This window comes from Canis lupus, chromosome 34, assembly GCF_003254725.2.
Source record: "Canis lupus dingo isolate Sandy chromosome 34, ASM325472v2, whole genome shotgun sequence".
NCBI lineage: Eukaryota > Metazoa > Chordata > Mammalia > Carnivora > Canidae > Canis > Canis lupus.
The window spans coordinates 26,524,476-26,543,559 of NC_064276.1; the positions used below are offsets into that span (position 1 = coordinate 26,524,476).

The window sequence follows — 19,084 nt, forward strand, 5'->3', positions numbered from 1 at the left end:
TTTTTAACAACTGAAATTAGTTTTTGTTTATCCTGGTTATCGTTGGTACCTCTTTAGCTGTTAAGTTTTCCACACAGAGTAGAATTGGTGAGGGGTTATTTTTGTTTGTTTGGAGGAAGTATTTTTTCTATTAGAATGAATTTTGTAAAAGTGATTTAGACTATAGTCTTAAAATGTTGAAGCTTGTTATAAAGGAGAATATAATGTAGGAAAACAAGTTGAAATGAAAATTTTAAATAGTTTTGCTGCAAGTAAAAAAGGCAAGCGGTTTAAATTAAAATCAGTTATATAGTATGACCTTTTTAACTTCACTTTAATTTTTTTTTCCTGTTCTTTTTATGCAGCGCTTTTCCTGTATTATTGGGCCAAATGGCAGTGGCAAATCCAATGTTATTGATTCTATGCTTTTTGTGTTTGGCTATCGAGCACAAAAAATAAGATCTAAAAAACTTTCGGTACTAATACACAATTCTGATGAACACAAGGATATTCAGAGTTGTACTGTAGAAGTTCATTTTCAGAAGATAATTGATAAGGTAAGGGATTTGCGAGTATTTCGTTATTTGCAACTTCCAAGTATGGAACATAATTTCCATACATTGCACAATTATAATTTTTCGCTTAAATTGGTTTTTAAAAATCAGTGTATGTTCAAAGCAGAATAGATAATGATTTTATTACCCCCCAGATACTCATTTCATTACCTCCAAAACCGTATTTTTTTTTTTTTTGAGTAGTGGGGGTGGCAGCTGTTAAAATATTAAAATTTTTAGCCAGTGGAATGAATTATAAGTAGCTCATCATAGTGCCTACCTTTTTAGAATAAAACATTGAGCAGTTTTGGTATCCTAAGTGCCAACTAGGTATTCTTTAACTGTAATTTTGGGTTCGTTTTTAAAGTTCTGTTTTTATTGCTTTCAGATAAATTACCTAAATTTGAAAATATAACAGATGACTAATTTTATTATCCCCGTTATTTTAATTCATATTAATGTTATTAGTTTGGAATATGAAAGAGCTCTGCTTCAGTTTAAACCAACCTTTGTAAATGAATAAACTACCCTTTAAAATTGGGGAAGGTTAAGTTAATATGTTTATTTTCTAGAAAAGGAAACAATTTTAGGTAAAACGTCTAGATTATTTAAATGGTTCTATTGTATTTTTTTTTCTCTCGTCTTTTGAATAGCTAACTTTGGGGATTCATGGCTTAAAAATCACTGATTGGAACCTAAGAATATAGAAAACTGCATAATGAAGCAAGGATGTGACTTGGCTTCCAAGTTTTGTTTTTTAGATTTTTTTTAATATGAAGTGCTTTAATTAAATCTACCTGGTGGCATCTATTTTAATTTTGTTTCTTAGTGCTTTTCTGTCATATAATGTAGGTTGGAAAATGATTGCCAGTAAATCCGGTTTGATTTATTTGCTTAATTATGTTTGATGCACGTAAATTTTTAAAAGCCATAATTTCAAAATGACAAAACTTTTAAAGGAAAGCAAGTTTTAATATTAAAGTAGATTTATACTTCATTCTTTAAAGTCCGTTTTATTTTATTTTTTTAGAAATTGGGAGGAATGTAGTTGTCAATTCTTTGCAATTCTTTATACCTTCCGTTAACATGGCATATTGTTTACCAAAAAAAAAAAAAACCAACTAAGCCATGTTACGCCATTACTACCTTTTCCTTGGATCATCTCTTGTAGCTTTTTTAATGGACTGGTAATTTAATCTGTCAACATTATTTAATAATTTGGGTAAGTTTGTTTCAGATAATGTGAGATTCTTGTCCCCCTTCAAGTGCTCTTTTTTCAATCAAATATATTTTTAGACTTGTTTGAAGGTGGGCTTTTTGTTTTGTTTCTGTTTGGCTTTTTGTTTTTCTGTTTTTGTGATCTATAAGGAAGGGATCAAAACTTGGAATCTATTCTTTGCTAAAAGGGTTATTTCTGAGAACTATTGCCAGTTTATATGCATAACCAATTGAAGTTTTTTAATCCATAGAATTAGCTTGAATATGGATAGAGTGAAATTTGGTGCAGACCTGTGACTTAATACCAACAGTTGTTTTCTGGTTTTGTTTTTCTGCAAAACAGGAAGGGGATGATTATGAAGTCATTCCTAACAGTAACTTCTATGTATCCAGAACTGCCTACAGAGATAATACATCTGTCTATCACATAAGTGGGAAAAAGACAACATTTAAGGATGTTGGAAATCTTCTTCGAAGCCATGGGATTGACCTGGACCATAATAGATTTTTAATCTTGCAGGTAAGTTTATTAAAGACTTCAGTGATTCTCTTTTCTTACTTCTTTTTTTCAATAAAGTTTAGAGGGTTTCCCCCTGTTGGATGAATCCTGTGTTTTATGAGGCCTTAAAGTACTGTAGCAGCACATCATGGTTTACATACTACAGTCAAGATGCGAATCATTATTTGCTGCTCTAGAAATTTAAGGAAATTCATTCAAAACTGCTTTTACCATGAGATACTCATTTTATATTTGGATGACTGACGTACTTGTTCCGCTCTAGCAGCACGTAAATATTGGCGTAGTGAAATAAAAATTAAACACCAATATTATTGTGCTGCTTTAGCGTGACAGGAATATAACAGCTATTTATTGTGCTATTCTCCTTTAAGATAACATTTTAAATGAGATTATCTTTTAGTAGTCCTTTACTTTTGTTCTTATCTCTAATACAAGCACAAAAATGAAAAGAACTTTGTATATTTGGTGTTTGAAATTTTTACTTAAGCGCCTTACTAGTATTTTTTTTTTTTTCCTAAACACTTAGCATGGTTAACTAAAAGCCAATTTTTGTTTTGGTTAGAATGGCCTCCTTGAACCATTCCCATGTTGAAAGACAGAAAGTAACTCGTATATCATTCTGAAGTATCACAGTTCTTAGTCTTTTTAGAGGGAGAATAGAACTAACTACCTGATGTTAAGTTAAATTTTATTAGAAACCCTATGTTCTTTGAGAAAAGATATGTTTTACCTACCAACCCTTGCTTAGTAGGAAGAATACTTCTGTCTTACCTTTCAAGATGTTACTACTGTAAAACATGGCTTTGTCAGATACATTAAAATTCCTTTTTGATTTGAAGCTACTTTCTTTTCCTGTCTTCTATCCAGAATCTCCCAAGAGTATGATAGTTAAAACTATATTGTGATGTGAAATAGCTGCGATATTCTTTAATGTTTTATGCTACTGATTTTAAACTAAGTTGGAAATTTTGATTTGATATTGAAAGTTTCGTTAGGATGCCTGAGTGTTCTCAGTCAGTTCCCATTGTTCTAGAATTACTTATATTACTGTCTTTTGTTACCAGGTATGGTACATTTGTAATACTTCTGTAACCCGGACTTATTTAAAAGTTGGGAGAAATCAGCTCCAGATATATTTCTAAACAGAATTTGAATTTACATAGATGTGAAATTAAAGCTGTGTATTTGTGTCACGTGGACTTTCATATTCTGGGATTTGGTTTGGTGAATAAGTTGGATTATAAGTTACATCACTCTAATATTATATTTGATAATACCATTTTGTATGAACCTACACTTGTGTTTATCTTTTGTTTAGTATTGTCTATTTACTGTCATCCTGGGGTAATTGGTCAAAATTTTACACCTGTGCCACGATTCCTCAAAACAAAGTGGACTGCATTTTAACCCTTCTAAGAGCAATTTTTTTCCCCTTGGTGCAGCCTCTATATAATTCCATAATAAAGGAGGCCAAATAAAATCCTAACTTCCAAAAGAAATAAATTTTTTAATTGTCAACTTTGTGTTAAACGTGTACTTCTGAAGTACCTAAACTTAAGCTATTTGTGCTCATGTAATCACAAACTTTTTCTGTTCTTTTAACAAATTATTGAAAACATTTTTAATATCAAGGTAAATATTTAAGTTTACAGATAGGAACCTTAGGAGTTCACCTGTTAGGAAGAAGAAACAGGGATTAGACTAGGTAGAAATAATGATGCCCTATTTAAAAGCTTGAGGGATAGTGACAGTGATTTATATATGGATGTTTAATTCCTTTTCAAAAGCTTAGGCTCCTGCACTAGCTTTAAAGCACTTGAAGGTAAGTAAAAATATGATTTTTTAAAAAATTCTCTCCCATATAACATTTCTCCTTTGAATAAAATTTATACATTGGCCAGTAGTAGTGTTTAACAGCCTAAGTAATCTAAGTAGAGTGAAATTTTATTTTTTAAGATTAAACAGCACTAAATTTTAGAAGTCCATGAGGATAAAAAATATTTTTGCAGTGATTATATTGACTTAGTAGTTTTTGAAGTAGATATTTCTAGTATTTGAATTCATTTTAAATTTCATCAGTTGATTCAAATGAGTACCTAATGAGGCACTATGCTAAGATGGTATAAATGATGCAGAAATGGTTAAGCCCTGTTTATGTCCTTAGAGGCACTTACACATGCCTTCAGAAAGTGTTAGATTGGGTTACCTGGGTGGCTCAGTGGTTGAGCATCTGCCTTCGGCTTAGGTCATGATCCTGGGGTCCTGGGATCGAGTTCTGCATCGATCCCCCCCTGTAGGGAGCCTACTTCTCCCTCTGCCTGTCCTGTGTCTCTCATGAATAAGTGAATAAAAAAATTTTTTTCCAAAAAGTGTTAGATTTTAATTGGCCATTGTAGTCATGTTTATACATGTCCCCATTTATATATACCTTAATTTCAAAGCCTTTCTCCCCTTGTAATAACTGTTGGTGTAAATAAGTAGGATTTTATTAGGTCTCCATAGCATTTCATGGTAACTATGACTTAGGAGATTTAATTGGTGTGGATGCATTTGCTCCAAAGTTAGAAGAATGAGAACCTTAATGTTTTTATGATGGTTCAAAATTACATTAATGATTGCCGTCTCAGGAGTGATTTTGTAAATTCCTAAAAGCAACTACTAAGGCAGTTTTAGTTTTGCCAAAGTTTTCAATTTCATGTACTTTTTGTCTTCATTATTATAAAACCTGAATTAGAATTAGAATTTTAACTAGGAACCAAGATTTTTTTTCTTATTTAGTAATTTGGAAATTGGATTAACCTAGGTCCAAGTTACTTCTTGATCTCTTCTTCCTTTTTCTTCCCAGTGTACTTCTCCTAAGCTTGGCATGTCATACAAAGTATGTGAGTTACAGTCTTTCAGCCTGTAGAAGTAAGCCTGTGCCATATCAAAAGACTTTTTAGCTCTATCAGTATCCAGACGTGTCTGATTCAACAGTCTCAGCTATGAAAGAAAATAGGAAGCTACCCCTAAGCAACCAGAATAGACATCAAGCAGTCCACCCACTAAAGCATTGTCCTTTCTATTTATGTATTTATTTTAGGTAGATACTAACTTGTCATTTGGTTTCTTGGTCTCTGGCAGCTGACAAAGAGCAAATTAGAATAAAAATTTATTAGCAGAACATAAAGGATAATGTAGTACAGTGGAAAGTAAAAAGATTATCAAGACAATATAAAAATATTATCAAGACAATATAAAAATTCAAAGCCTCAGGGCACCTTGGTGGCTCAGTTGGTTGAGCATCCCACTCTTGGTTTCTGCTCAGGTCATGATATCAGGGTGGAAAGCTCCAACCCTGCATCTAGACTGTGCTCAGCAGGGGGTGTACTTGTACCTCTCCCACCTCTGCCCTTTCCAGTGTGTGCGGGTGCTCTTGCTCCCTCTTAAATAAATAATAAAATCTGTATATGTATATATACATATATACCGTAGAGACCAGTAAATTAGGGCCATTTAGTTCTAATGCAAACATCCGTATTTCTTAGAAGAGTCCTTCAGGCCTTATTAGGAAAAAAAAATTTTAATATAGCTATGCAGTTGAGTTTCTTGTGGTTCATTCTTGCTAAAATTTGGATTCCATGTGAATAAGAATAAAGAGCGTCATAGCTGTTTATTTCTTAGATTTTTAAACTATTTCTGTAAAATAGATTATCAAAGAATGGTGTAACTGAATCCCAATATCCTGATTTGCCACCTATTTTAGTAAGTTAAGATTTAAGCCCTTGGTATTAATACGTATTTTCTTGAAATATATTTGCAATTTTTGTTACTCTTGAAAAACCATACTTGGTATTTTATACAGTTGCTTAATGTCTCTGATATAATTTAAAGGAAGTTTGTAGTAAATAACAGCCAAAAAAAAAAAAAAAATGCCTAAAACCTTATTCAGTCTGCTGAAGGTATAGAAGCTAGAGATAATTCTAGAGGACTATGGCCTTTTACTGGCTTCGGATGCTAGCGTTAAGCAACTTGAAATATTTTTATGTCTTCGTGCTACCATGATATGTGATTTGGAGCCTTAATATGGAAGGGTTATTTTAAGTTTATGATGATGCTTTAAAATTATTTCTGAAATGTGTGGAGCTTATTGCCCTAACTTAAAACTATATTGTATAATTTCACATGGGATAGGTGTGTTGGGGGGGGTGGTGATCTTTCAAGCATAGACTGAACTCTAAGTATATATGAAATGGTGTAAAATGGAAAAAGAAGAAAGCACATAGTAGCAGGTGGTAAGGCAGGCAAAGAACATTGAGGAACAGAGAGCCAAAACAAAGGTCCTAAGTTGTCATTAGAATACCACAGTAAGTCAAGTGACAGGTAGAGAGGCCTAAATGTTCTAATAGCCTGTTGAATCTGTGGTACTAATCTGATAATAATAACTGGCTGGAAAAAAAAGTGCCATGAAACAATCTAAAACTGAATGTTATGTGATGTTTGTAATGTAACTATTTTGATTCATAATGTCATTGTCTTCATTTTAGCATTTTTATTTTCAACAGTCTGCAACATTGTTAGAATGAAAAGAAATCATAGCTGAATAGCCATCATTTTAACTGAGGAAAGAGGAACAAGTAAACCAAAGAAGTAACTGCTGTGCTTTACCCAAAGCTAGGCAATCTCCTAATAGTGTTGTTCCATTTCTTCAGTAATTTGGCCAGGAAAAGTGTGATGCCGTTAGGAATATTTTTGTCAGCGTAAACTGCTACACTGAATCCTAACTTCTGGCTGTCTGAAAACTATATACTCAAGTAATAATATCTTATGCCCATTTGACTAAGATGTAAGTTCTCTTGGCGTAGTTTTTCGGCCTTCTAAAACAGGCAGTAAATTAGAATATCAGATGTCAGATATTTTGTGTTTGGATTATAAACCCAAAAAAAGTTAAACTACTACCTCAACATCAGTTCTCAGCTGAATATAGTCTTGCATCCTTATGCCCCCAGGACATTGAACATTGTCTGGAGACATTTTGAGTTGTTACGGCTGGGGAGTTAGGGGGTAGTATGCTTCTGGCCTCTAGTGCTTAGAGGTCAGAGATGTTGTTAAACATCCTATGATGCCCAGCATAGCTCCCCATACCAAAGAATATCCAGCCCAAAATGTCAGTGGTGTGGCTGTTGATAAACCCTACCTAGTTATCTTTGAATAAGACTCTGCTTCTTAAAAAAAAAAAAAAAAAAAGACTGCTTCTTCAAGGACTGACTTTGCCCTGTTGTAATCCAAAACTTTGGACGTTATTCCAGGTTTTAAATCCTAAGACTTTATAATACTGCGAACATTTGGAAGGACCTGATAATTGGAAGCAGAATAAAATGTTTTATGTAAATATCTACATATTTTAGTTTAAACGCTAACTTAGTTAAAACAATAACCTAAACACACTGGAGGTTACAGAGAAATGAAAAATAACAAGCTCTTTGGATAACCTTTTACTTTGTGTTTGATAATCATGTTCTGTTGTATGGTCAAACTACAGAAGAGTGATAGTATACAAAAATACTAAAAGTTATTCAATTCAAAGCTTTTCAATTGTTAGATTTAAATTGAGCTGTTTTTAAGTTTATGGGGGGGTTTTGTTGTTTTTTGGTTTGAGGTTTTTTGTTTTGTTTTTAAGTAGGCTCCGTGCCCACCATGGGGCTTGAACTCACAGCCCTGAGATTAAGATGGCATGTTCTACCGACTGAGCTAGCCAGGTGCCCCGATTTTTTTTTCTACTTTATATTTATGTGGGAGCTCTTGGTAAATATGACTCTTAGTCATTACATTAGCAAGGTTTACCCCAGATTTTTTGAGGTTTATTCATAAATAAATATTTTAAATATTTAAATTGAAGGAGTAACATGCTTTTTAATGTGTATTTTTTCTTGTTTTTTTTTTTCACCCTTGCTATTTTGCTGAAATAAAGGCATATATTTTTTTCTACTTGCTTGTTCCTTTTCTTTTGTTGTAATAGCATAAGCAGGCTACTCCTGTGAAGTAAAGTAGCAGCGCTTTGCCTGAGCATGTTCAGACAAAATTTTCTCCACCATGAAACTAAATGGCTGCCTGGCAGTCAGCCTTGAAGGTTACTGATTGTGCATTCTTTTTCTTCTTTTTTCTCTGTAATTAAATCGCATAAATACAAATAATATGTTAATCTGAGAATTTTAATTGCACTTCAAAGCTGTTATATTAACGATTGCAAAAAAGGTTTCCAAATTCATATGTACCATGATCTTTATTTTTCTGTCAGTTGGATATCTTGTTATCATAAGAAATAGGTAATTTTCTTTATTTAATGGTCTTGATTTTAGAAAGTTAGAACATTAAGTTTGAGATATCCTTATAAAGTCTAGCACTTGTTAAGGAACTCAGAACACCAGGTTTATACAGAAAGTTTAATAATACACCATCTTGGGGCAGGATTCCTACTACAGTTGAGCTGTGAAGGATTTTTTTGAAAATTCTTTTTCAGAATAAGAGCTCTACTTATGTTATTAATAATTGATAATGTTACCAAAGTAATTGTAAATTAAATTCTTTTGCTGAATTTTATTTCATAGAAAAGTTAATATTTTTTTATATTGAATGAACTTTTTAGATTGGGAATCTTTCTTTGGCTCTGATATGTGTATGTGACTGTATATTATAATTTTGTAAGAGTATAAACATACGTTTCTTACCACCTGTGAAAATGAAAAACCCTAACATCAGTGGAGAAAACATTTTTATTTGTATCTTATTAAATCCCTTTAAACTACTGCTTTACATCATTTACTTACTGGTTACTATTGGATTTAATTGTTTCTAATTCTTAAGAGTGATGTGACTAAAAGGTACACAGTAAGTTTGTAATACAACTTTTCTTTTAAGGGTGAAGTTGAACAAATCGCTATGATGAAACCAAAAGGCCAGACTGAACATGATGAGGGTATGCTTGAATATTTAGAAGATATAATTGGTTCCGGACGGCTAAATGAGCCTATTAAAATCTTGTGTCGGAGAGTTGAAATATTAAATGAACACAGAGGAGAGAAGGTGAATATTCTATAGACTCTTCTTGCAAATTAGACTATTTTTTGTATATTGAACAAATTCTGAGTCAAATACTAAAGTTAGAATTGTTAAATCTTTACTGTTTTAGATTTAATTTTATATTTCTTATTGACATTTAAATAACCCATTTTTTATTAATATAGTTAATTTTGTTTAATGTGAGTACATTTGAAATTGATGCTATCCATAAAAAGTACATTTGAACAATCTGTATATTTTAAATTTTTATAGTTAAACAGAGTAAAGCTGGTGGAAAAGGAAAAGGATGCCTTAGAAGGAGAGAAAAACATAGCCATTGAATTTCTTACCTTGGAAAATGAAATATTTAGAAAAAAGAATCATGTCTGCCAATATTACATGTAAGTACATTAATTTATCAGTTTTTATTAGTTTCTGACATTTAGCTGTTTTTCCTGTATTTAAGAAAAATAAAGACTGAAGTAGAGAAAAATTCTAAAAATTACTTTATATAACAAATTCATTAAATTAGGGGTTTTTACCGTAGTATTAAAGTTGATGCTTATTTTTATATCATTTTAATTCCAATATAATCATCTTAGTTTTAGGTATACACTGTAGTAATTCAACAATTTTATATTTAGTGCTCTTCCTTTTAATCCACTTCACGTCTTTTGCCCATTCTGCCACCCACATCCCCTCTTGGGTAACCATCAGTTTGTTCTCTGTAGTTAAAAAAGATCTCTTGGTTTGTCTTTCTTTGTTCCTTTGTTTTGTTTCATTTCCTAAACTCCGTATGTTCGTGAAATGATATTTGTCTTTTTCTAACCTATTTCACTTAGGCACTCTAGATACATCCATGTTGCTACAAATGGCAAGATTTCATTCTTATGGATGACTAATATTCCATTGTATGTATATGTACTACCTTTTCTTAAGTATTTTTTTTAATTTTTATTTATTTATGATAGTCACAGAGAGAGAAAGAGAGGCAGAGACACAGGCAGAGAGAGAAGCAGGCTCCATGCACTGGGAGCCCAACGTGGGAATCGATCCCGGGTCTCCAGGATCGTGCCCTAGGCCAAAGGCAGGCGCCAAACCGCTGCGCCACCCAGGGATCCCTACATTTTCTTTTAAATACTTTGAGAGTATACACACTTGAGCCAGGGGAAGAGGCAGAGGGGGAGGAAGAAGCAGACTCCCCCTACTGAGCTGGGAGACTGACCCTGGAGCTTGATCCCAGGATGCTGGGATCATGACCTGAATGGAAGGCAGACACTTAACTGTGACTGAGCCACCCAGGCATCCCATACCACATTTTCTTTATCCATTCATCTATCAATGGACACTTAGGCTGTTTCCATTAGTTTGGCTATTGTAAATCTGCAGGAAACATAGGGGTTGATACACCTTTTTGAATTCATGTTTTCATATACTTTGGATAAATTCCAGTAGTGGAATTACTGGATCATACGGCAATTCTATTTTTCAGTTTCCTTCCCCAGATTTGAGAAATTTTCAGTATTATTTCTTCAAATACAATTTCTGCCCCCATGTTTCTCTCTTCTCCTGAGATTCCTATAACCTATGTTTTTAAAAAATTTTTATTTATTTATTTATGATAGAGAGAGAGAGAGGCAGAGACACAGGCAGAGGGAGAAGCAGGCTCCATGCACCAGGAGACCGATGTGGCTCCAGGATCGCGACCTGGGCCAAAGGCAGGCGCTAAACCGCTGTGCCACCCAGGGATCCCGAGATTCCTATAACCTATTATGTTATTACATTTAATGGGAACTAAGTCTCTTTTTTTTTTTTTTCCTTTTCAGCTTGATTGCTTTCCATTACTCTATCATCCATGTCATAGATCCATTCTTTTACTGCTTCTATTTATTCCCTCCAGTGTATTTTTAATTTGAGTTGTTGAGTTCTTCATCTCCATCTGGCACTTATTTTTACGTCTTTGGTTTCTTTGTTGAATGTCTCAATGAGATCCTCCACTGTTTTTCTCAAGTTCAATCAGGATCTTTATGACCATTACTTTAAGTTATCTATCAAACATACTGCTTATCTCTGTTCTATTTACCTCTCATGAGTTTTTTCCTGTTCTTTCATTTAGGACATACTCCTATGTCTTCTCATTTTGTCCAACTCTGTTTATCTGTGTGTTAGGAAGGTCAGCTTTGTCTCCTGCTCTTGAAAGTAGTTGCCTTATAAAGAAGAGGTCCTGTAGTGTCCTGCAGTGCAACAGAACTTGACACCACAGGAGTGTCTCCTATGTGTATTGCATGTGTCTCACTAATGTGGTTGCACATTTGCCTTCATTCAGTCCAGTCATCTGCAATGGTTCTCTCTGCCTTTTGGGCAAGGTTTGTTCCCTGTGTTGTTAGTGAGCCAATCTGGGGACACTTCGGGCTTGACTTGAATCAGATGAGGCATTTGCCAGAGATACCGTGGCACTGAACTGCAGGGCACTTACCCTGTTGTCCCTTGAGAAGCTTTCATTGGTAGGCAGAGCCTGCAGCCAGACTAGATGTCTGTTCCCAACCCATTGCTGGGGTTCAGTCAGACTGGTGTGTGTGATACCCAGGCCAGACGTCACTTTGGAGTGGTGCTTGTTCCTATCTGTACTGTTTGTACATTGCTAGGCTTCTAGCACTGCTTTGGAAGGACTCTGGCCAAGGGTATATTGGAGGGGGCAGGACTGCAAGAGAATTCGGGGGTGGAGGGTCATGCTCTTTGCAAGGTAAGTGGAGAGTGTTGGCACTGCCCTGGTTCACGTAGGTGTCCCCTATATCTAGGCTGGAAGATAGAGGAGGGAAATGGCGCCTGCCAGCTTCTTTGTTCCTGGTAGAGTCTCTTAAAGGTATCTGCCTCCAGCACGTTCTCTGAGATTAGTAGATAAAACTCCTTTTGCGTATATCCCAATTTTTCAAACTGTTCCTTCTGTGCTCTACCTCCGTGGGAACTTTTTGTTGTGCTGTCTCTTTAAGGGTCAGATCTCCATTTCCTTTCATCCATTTCTGACTGCTGATTTTGAAAGTTTCAGGTGTGACACCTCACTGTTTATAAGAGCTCTTGAAATTAGGCCCTCTAGTTTTCAGAGCCATATGTATTAGGCATTCGTCTTTTCCCATTCCTGGGATTCTTGATGTGAGGGTCTGTTCCACTCCTTTTTTCATGTTCATGACACCCCTCACTTCCAAGGACATTCTCGTGGATCCCTTTAGTCCCAGCCACATCTCTACCCTTCCTGCCATCACTGTGGCCGGCCTCTTTGTTACATGTAGCCCTGGGTCATGTCCTGCCAGTCTTTGCAGTTACTGGGTTTACATTGATGTGGGTGTTATCTAGTTATATCCTTAGGACGAGGTGAACCTAGGATCTTCCTACTCTGCCGCCTATCCCTGAAGTCCTCAGAGTTGACGTTTAAGTATCCTACTTTAAGTTGGGAAGTGGGTTCATAGCTGTTCATTAATGTTAATAATTCTACATAATTATTGCCTATAATTCTATAATAGCCGATCTTATTTTGTCCTAATTCTGGCTTTGACCCTGAGTTAGGTGTGTGCTGCAGGGCTCCCTGTCTCTCCCCCCAAAGCCCTAGGTAATTGTAAGTTGACTGCAGTTAAGAATACTTTAGAAACAGCTAATTTTACCAAAACTTACTACACAATTTTAGAAATGGCATTTTGGGATCTCTGATTCTTTTTTTTCCTTCTAGTTATGATCTACAAAAACGAATTGCTGAAATGGAAACTCAGAAGGAAAAAATTCACGAAGATACCAAAGAAATTAATGAGAAGAGCAGTATATTGTCAAATGAAATGAAAGCTAAGAATAAAGCTGTAAAAGATGTAGAGAAGTAATAACCTTTTGGAAAGTACTAAAAGTATTTGGGTTGAGTTCATGATTTTACATGTGCGTTTATATATAAACTTACTGCTAGCACATAAGTATAATGGATTTGCCAGCATATAAAATGGTTTCCTTTTTCAAACAAAAATATTTTTAATTATTTTTTTTTTATTGGAGTTCAATTTGCCAACACACAGCATAACACCCAGTGCTCATCCCATCAGGTGCCGCCCTCAGTGCCCGTCACCCAGTCACCCCATCCCCCCACCCACCTCCCTTTACACCACCCCTTGTTCATTTCCCAGAGTTAGGAGTCTCTCATCAAACAATTTAATTGCCCTGCATCCAGTTGATTATTACAAATAGAATGTCCAACACTGGTCTTAAAAACAGCAGAGGATGCTGCCACCTAGCGTCAGAACACAATAACAAAACATCACAGCAAAAATTAACATTTAACCTGACAGGTTAGTTGTCTTGATAGTCCACACATCTAACTGAGGTAGAACTAGGTTACTCTAGGTAGTTTTGTGAGGTTGGTGTGTTTTTGGGTTTGGTTTTGTTTTAAGTTTTATCCTGACCTTTCTCTGTGTCAGTATGTGGTGACACCAATATCTCTCACCTATGTGATTTTTTTTTTCCTTTAAAATGAGTTTTACTTAAATTTATACTAAACTCTTCCTATACCTTCACATTATAGTCATTGGAAAATGTAGTATTTCCTATTTAGCTTAGACAAAGCAACTCATAATCACATCTTAACAGCTCCCTCAAATTTAGTGGGAGGTGAGGCTCAGTTTGAAAATGAATAGCTATAGGATCTGCTCTTCTCTGTAAGAGTTTAGTTACATTTACAGCAGCAGGGTCCCAGGCAGAGCATGGCTTTAAATGGATATCCAAAATAGTGACCTAATTCTCTTTCTTTGCTAGAAAACTGAATAAAATTACAAAATTTATTGAGGAAAACAAACAAAAATTTACACAGCTAGATTTGGAAGATGTTCAAGTTCGTGAAAAATTAAAACATGCTTCAAGTAAAGCCAAAAAACTGGAGAAACAACTTCAAAAAGATAAAGAAAAGGTAGGTTTTGAAGGAGTTGATCAAATCTAATTTTCATTATTTTTCATGGAATTGTCAGTCCCTTATTTGTTAAGAAAGTGAGTTGGGATCCTGAATATTAAATGTTTTAGGATTTATATCTGAACATGATTTTTTTTTTTCTCCACAGGTAAATCTTGGCGTTCATTGGCTTTGAAATTTAGAGCTTATTTTTCTGTGGCATATATTCTTAGGGAAATATTTGCGAGATTAGTAACACTATTTGATGAAAAAATAGTTTTCTTGGGATCCCTGGGTGGCGCAGTGGTTTGGCGCCTGCCTTTGGCCCAGGGCGCGATCCTGGAGACCCGGGATCGAATCCCACATCAGGCTCCCGGTGCATGGAGCCTGCTTTTCCCTCTGCCTATGTCTCTGCCTCTCTCTCTCTCTCTCAGTATGACTATCATAATTAAATAAAAATTAAAAAAAAAAAGTTTTCTTAGGGTAATGGTTTAAAGAAATGTTTTTGGTTATGTATTTTGGACTTTTAAAATTACCTGCCTTCTGTTTGTTCAAGTAAAGAGTATCAGAGTAGGAGTTCCCTCTTAGAAAGGAGGGAAGGGAAAGCTTAAAGTCTATAAGAAGTTTATTGGCAATTTTGAGGCTTTAAAAAGAATTAAGTTTGACCGGCAGCCCCGGTGGCCCAGCAGTTTGGTGCCTTCGGCCCGGGATGTGATCCTAGAGACCTGGGATCAAGTCCCACATCAGGCTCCCTGCATGGAGCCTGCTTCTCTCCCTCTGCCTGTGTCTCTGCCTCTCTTTCTCTTTCTGTGTCTGTCATGAATAAATAAAATCTTTTAAAAAAAATTAAGTTTGGACCAGAATGCCTAACTTCCTGGGAATCGGTCCCTAATTATCAGTTGGGAGTCTTTCATTTGTATTTTCCCAAATGGAGTTTGTTTGCAAAATTCTTTCTGTTCACTATGGGAATAAATCTTGTGTGAATCAGTGTTTGAGGGTCATTTTAGGAAATGTTGAACTCTAGTACTAGATTAATCAGGATAAACAAAATAACATGGGTTTGATAGTAACCCTTAAATTGGAGAGACTAAGCCAGTTGTAACTTACTTTATTAGCCTTTAGGCATCAAATGTCAATGAGTGGTTATTACCAAAAAGTATTAGTGGAATAAGATATTAGTCCTATATGGTGACTCAGGAATCTGAAAGATTTTAGGATTTCAGGGATCCCAAGAGGTATAAAAGTAATCTGAGGTAAGTTGCAATATTCCTTGAAGGGACAGTCTAGGAAATTCCATGTAGTCCAAATGTATTAATTGATGAAGAAGGGTAATAACAGCCTGAAAATGGAGCAGAAGGAAGAAAGACCTGATGGCCAGCTAGGAAGAATTTTTGTCCTAAACAAATGAAAAATTAATAGAATTAACTTTTCTATTAAACTAAAAACACAAAAATGGTGTAAATGGTTAAGGAAGTATTTGCTAAAACCAGGTATTCAAGCCTGATTACAAAGGAGAAAAGCACAAAGATCTACCTAGAGGACACCAAGAAATGCTTTTAAAAAATAAGTCAAATATTGATGATGGTGGATAGTCCGAAGGTATATGCTCGTGTAAGTTTAATTTATTTTACAATCAGGTTGAAGAATTTAAAAGTATACCTGCCAAGAGTGAAAAGATCATAACTGAGATGACAACTCGAAACAGTGCCCTTGAGAAGGAAAAAGAGAAAGAAGAAAAAAAGTTAAAAGAAGTCATGGATAGCCTTAAACAGGAAACACAAGGGCTTCAGAGAGAAAAAGAAGTAAGATTCTTTATCAGTTGCTATTTATTTTTAACTTAAAGAATGTTTTTGTGTAGTAATAGTAAAAACTGAACTATTGGAAAAACTTTGGACTTCTAATATCTAATGTTCCTAAAAACAGCCTAGACTCTCCCCTTTGTGTTTTCTACTTTCCCATTTAAAAAAAAAAAAAAAGAAAGAATCTGTGGTGATGGCAGGAAATAGGTCATGTCAAATACTTTGTTATATATGTCATTCTTTAAGTCTTTTGATTTCATCAAATACTCTTTTGTCTTCCCTTAAGTTACCAAGAAAATAATTTAATTGGTTAACACCTATAAAATCATGGAACCACACTAACCATAGGTTGATATCTACCTTTCTCTTCTCCTGTAGCAATTGTGTAATAGTTAAAACCATGCCTCTTGGGTCAGGGTCATTTATCATTTCTGATCTTGCGTGGGGTGTTATGCCCCCAAGTCTTCTCAAAATGGAAAAAAATACTAATCTTGTAAATCTTCGTGAACATAGATGTGCATTTTCTTACATAAAATGCCTAGAAAGTAAGAAATGATACAAGCATTGGCTATTTTAGCACCTCATTAATAAAACGAGAGTGTGAAGTAGTAATATTGATATGTCTTAGCTGCCCAAAAAAAGTATAATGCAGGAAGCTTAGCTTTCCTTGTTTATATTCACCGCAGCTTTTGGCAAGACTGAGTCTGTTGAGTAGAAATTATAATAGTAATTGAGTTGAATTGACTTATGTTATATGAATGAATTATGTAAGGCTTACATATATATATATGTTAAAGATTTTTGTACAAACTTTGTATACCTCAGTAAAGTTTTGTTGGGGTGGGGGGAGGGTTTGGTGTTTTTTTTGTTTTGTTTTGTTTTTGTTTTTTTTTGTTTTTGTTTTTTTTGAAAGTTATAGATTTAGTAGATTCTGTTCTGGAATAGGGGCATTTTCTAATACCACACTACAAAACTTCACAAATAGGATGCCCATGTGGTAAAATGGCAATAGATAATGCAGTAGCTTTCATGATATAGTACTTTATGGATACAGATGTCACTTTTGCTTGTCTGATATATATTGAATACTACTATGTGTCTTGGCACCATGGGATGATGACAAAGCCAGGACACACATCCAAGTGTCTTCATTCCTCAATGTAGTAGCTGAAAACAGGAGTTCTGCCACTTAAGAGTGATTGCATGACTTGGAGGAAGTTATTTAAACTGATTCATTTTCCTCAAAATAAGCATGATGATAGTATTTACCTCGTGAGATTGTTAATGTTAAAGAATTCATACATAACATCCAGAATAGGCCTAGAACATTATGAGCAGTGTGTGAATATTAGTGTTCATGATTTTCACCATCAGACATTTAAACTGACCATCTCATGACTGCACATAACCCCTGGGCCTGGGCCTCTTCCCTTATGTGTGAGAGGAAAGAATTGAGCTTTTGTAAAGGTCTTTCTTATGCCACTATTGTAATATATAGGTCCTTTCTACACAATTACAGTGGCCCAGAATTTCTGCTCACTTGTCACATAACTAGTGTTGAGGATTACCTGGCCTTACTTAATAAAATTTACAAAGATTCTCAACATAAATATACTTGAGGAAACTTTCTGCTGAATAGTCCTTATACCTCACCATTCAGGTAAAGTTGTGAAAGACCATGGATCTAGAGTTGAGACTCCAATGTTTCTTCCTTAAACCAGTCTTTTCTTGTTATAATCTCCAAAATGAGGTTAAGTTCATTAAACTCTTGTGAAATTAATTGGAAGAGACTTTATGTATGATGAACATTGGCAACTAGGCAGAAACTACTGATATGACTCAAATCGTAAAAATTATTTTATATATATATATATATATATATATATGTTTGTAGAATCTCTTTAAAGTTGAATTCAACATGTACGGTTTCTATTTCAGCTTAGATTTGAAAACGTATTTCAGATTTAATGGAGTCCATCATATTTTAACAGAGTCGAGAGAAAGAACTTATGGGTTTTAGCAAATCGGTGAATGAAGCACGTTCAAAGATGGATGTAGCCCAATCAGAACTTGATATCTATCTCAGTCGTCATAATACTGCAGTGTCTCAATTAAATAAGGCCAAGGAAGCTCTAATTGCAGCTTCTGAGACTCTCAAAGAAAGGAAAGCTGCAATCAGAGATATAGAGGCAAAACTCCCTCAATCTGAGCTGGAATTAAAAGAGGTAAATCTTTATTTCATCTGAATATTGTTTATCAACCCTTGTTTTCAATTTTTATCTTTATATATATTTTTTTCGAATCTAAACATGTGACTGATATATTTAGATTTACTTTTTTCATTTAGTGTAATCTTCCCTAAAAGAATGGAATTGGTTTCAGTATTCAGTATAATATGAATTGAGACTATCAAGGAACTATATTCTCCCCAGAAGTGTCAAACAGTAAATAACACTACCACCTTTATTTTCCACAGAAATAATTATTAAAAAAAGAAAGTTTGTGTTTAAGTGTAAACAGTTTCTGCAGAGATAAATGAAAAAGCTAAATACATGTGTAAGAATGAACATAGAAACCAACTATCAAAAAAAGAAAAAAGAACTGTCTTAGTATATTTTTTCTGATTTTGAACTTTCAGAGTTTGTTGTTGTTGAGACTGCATACTGTTTTAAACTAATCAGTGTATCTAACTTAGCTCATTAGGTACCCCTCCTTATCCTTGAGTGAATTAGGTCTCTGAAGGAATTTCACAACTTTAATTTCCAGAGCCTCATTAGTTAAGATGGCAACAGAAATTACACTGAAAAGAAATTTCTTTGTCATTTTAGTAAATATATACTATTGATCATTAGGAAATTTCATGACCAATTAGAATTAATTTAAATTTAAATTCTGTCCAGTGACCACTTCTATCTTGTTGGTGATTCAGTTTATTTGGGGATAAATTATATTTGTAACTTGAGCTTTTATCTGATACTGTGACTGATAATACAGGTAATAATTCAAAGCCAGGAGATAGGGAGAATGCCAGTTAGGAAAAAAAAAGTGACTGCTTTAAAGA

General features: G+C 34.5%; 1 protein-coding gene across 3 annotated transcripts in view; it reads left to right on the top strand.

The window, feature by feature from the left end:
- The window catches only part of SMC4 (structural maintenance of chromosomes 4), a 39,801-nt gene that overhangs the window by 2,687 nt on the left and 18,030 nt on the right, over positions 1 to 19,084 (top strand). For all 3 annotated transcript variants that reach the window (XM_035710268.2, XM_025425409.3, XM_035710269.2), the window contains 8 exons: positions 345 to 536; positions 2,095 to 2,271; positions 9,169 to 9,333; positions 9,583 to 9,710; positions 13,031 to 13,171; positions 14,095 to 14,245; positions 15,862 to 16,026; positions 18,015 to 18,248. In XM_035710268.2, the coding sequence (XP_035566161.2) occupies positions 345 to 536; positions 2,095 to 2,271; positions 9,169 to 9,333; positions 9,583 to 9,710; positions 13,031 to 13,171; positions 14,095 to 14,245; positions 15,862 to 16,026; positions 18,015 to 18,248 (1,353 nt within the window). The remainder of the gene's footprint in view (positions 1 to 344; positions 537 to 2,094; positions 2,272 to 9,168; positions 9,334 to 9,582; positions 9,711 to 13,030; positions 13,172 to 14,094; positions 14,246 to 15,861; positions 16,027 to 18,014; positions 18,249 to 19,084) is intronic.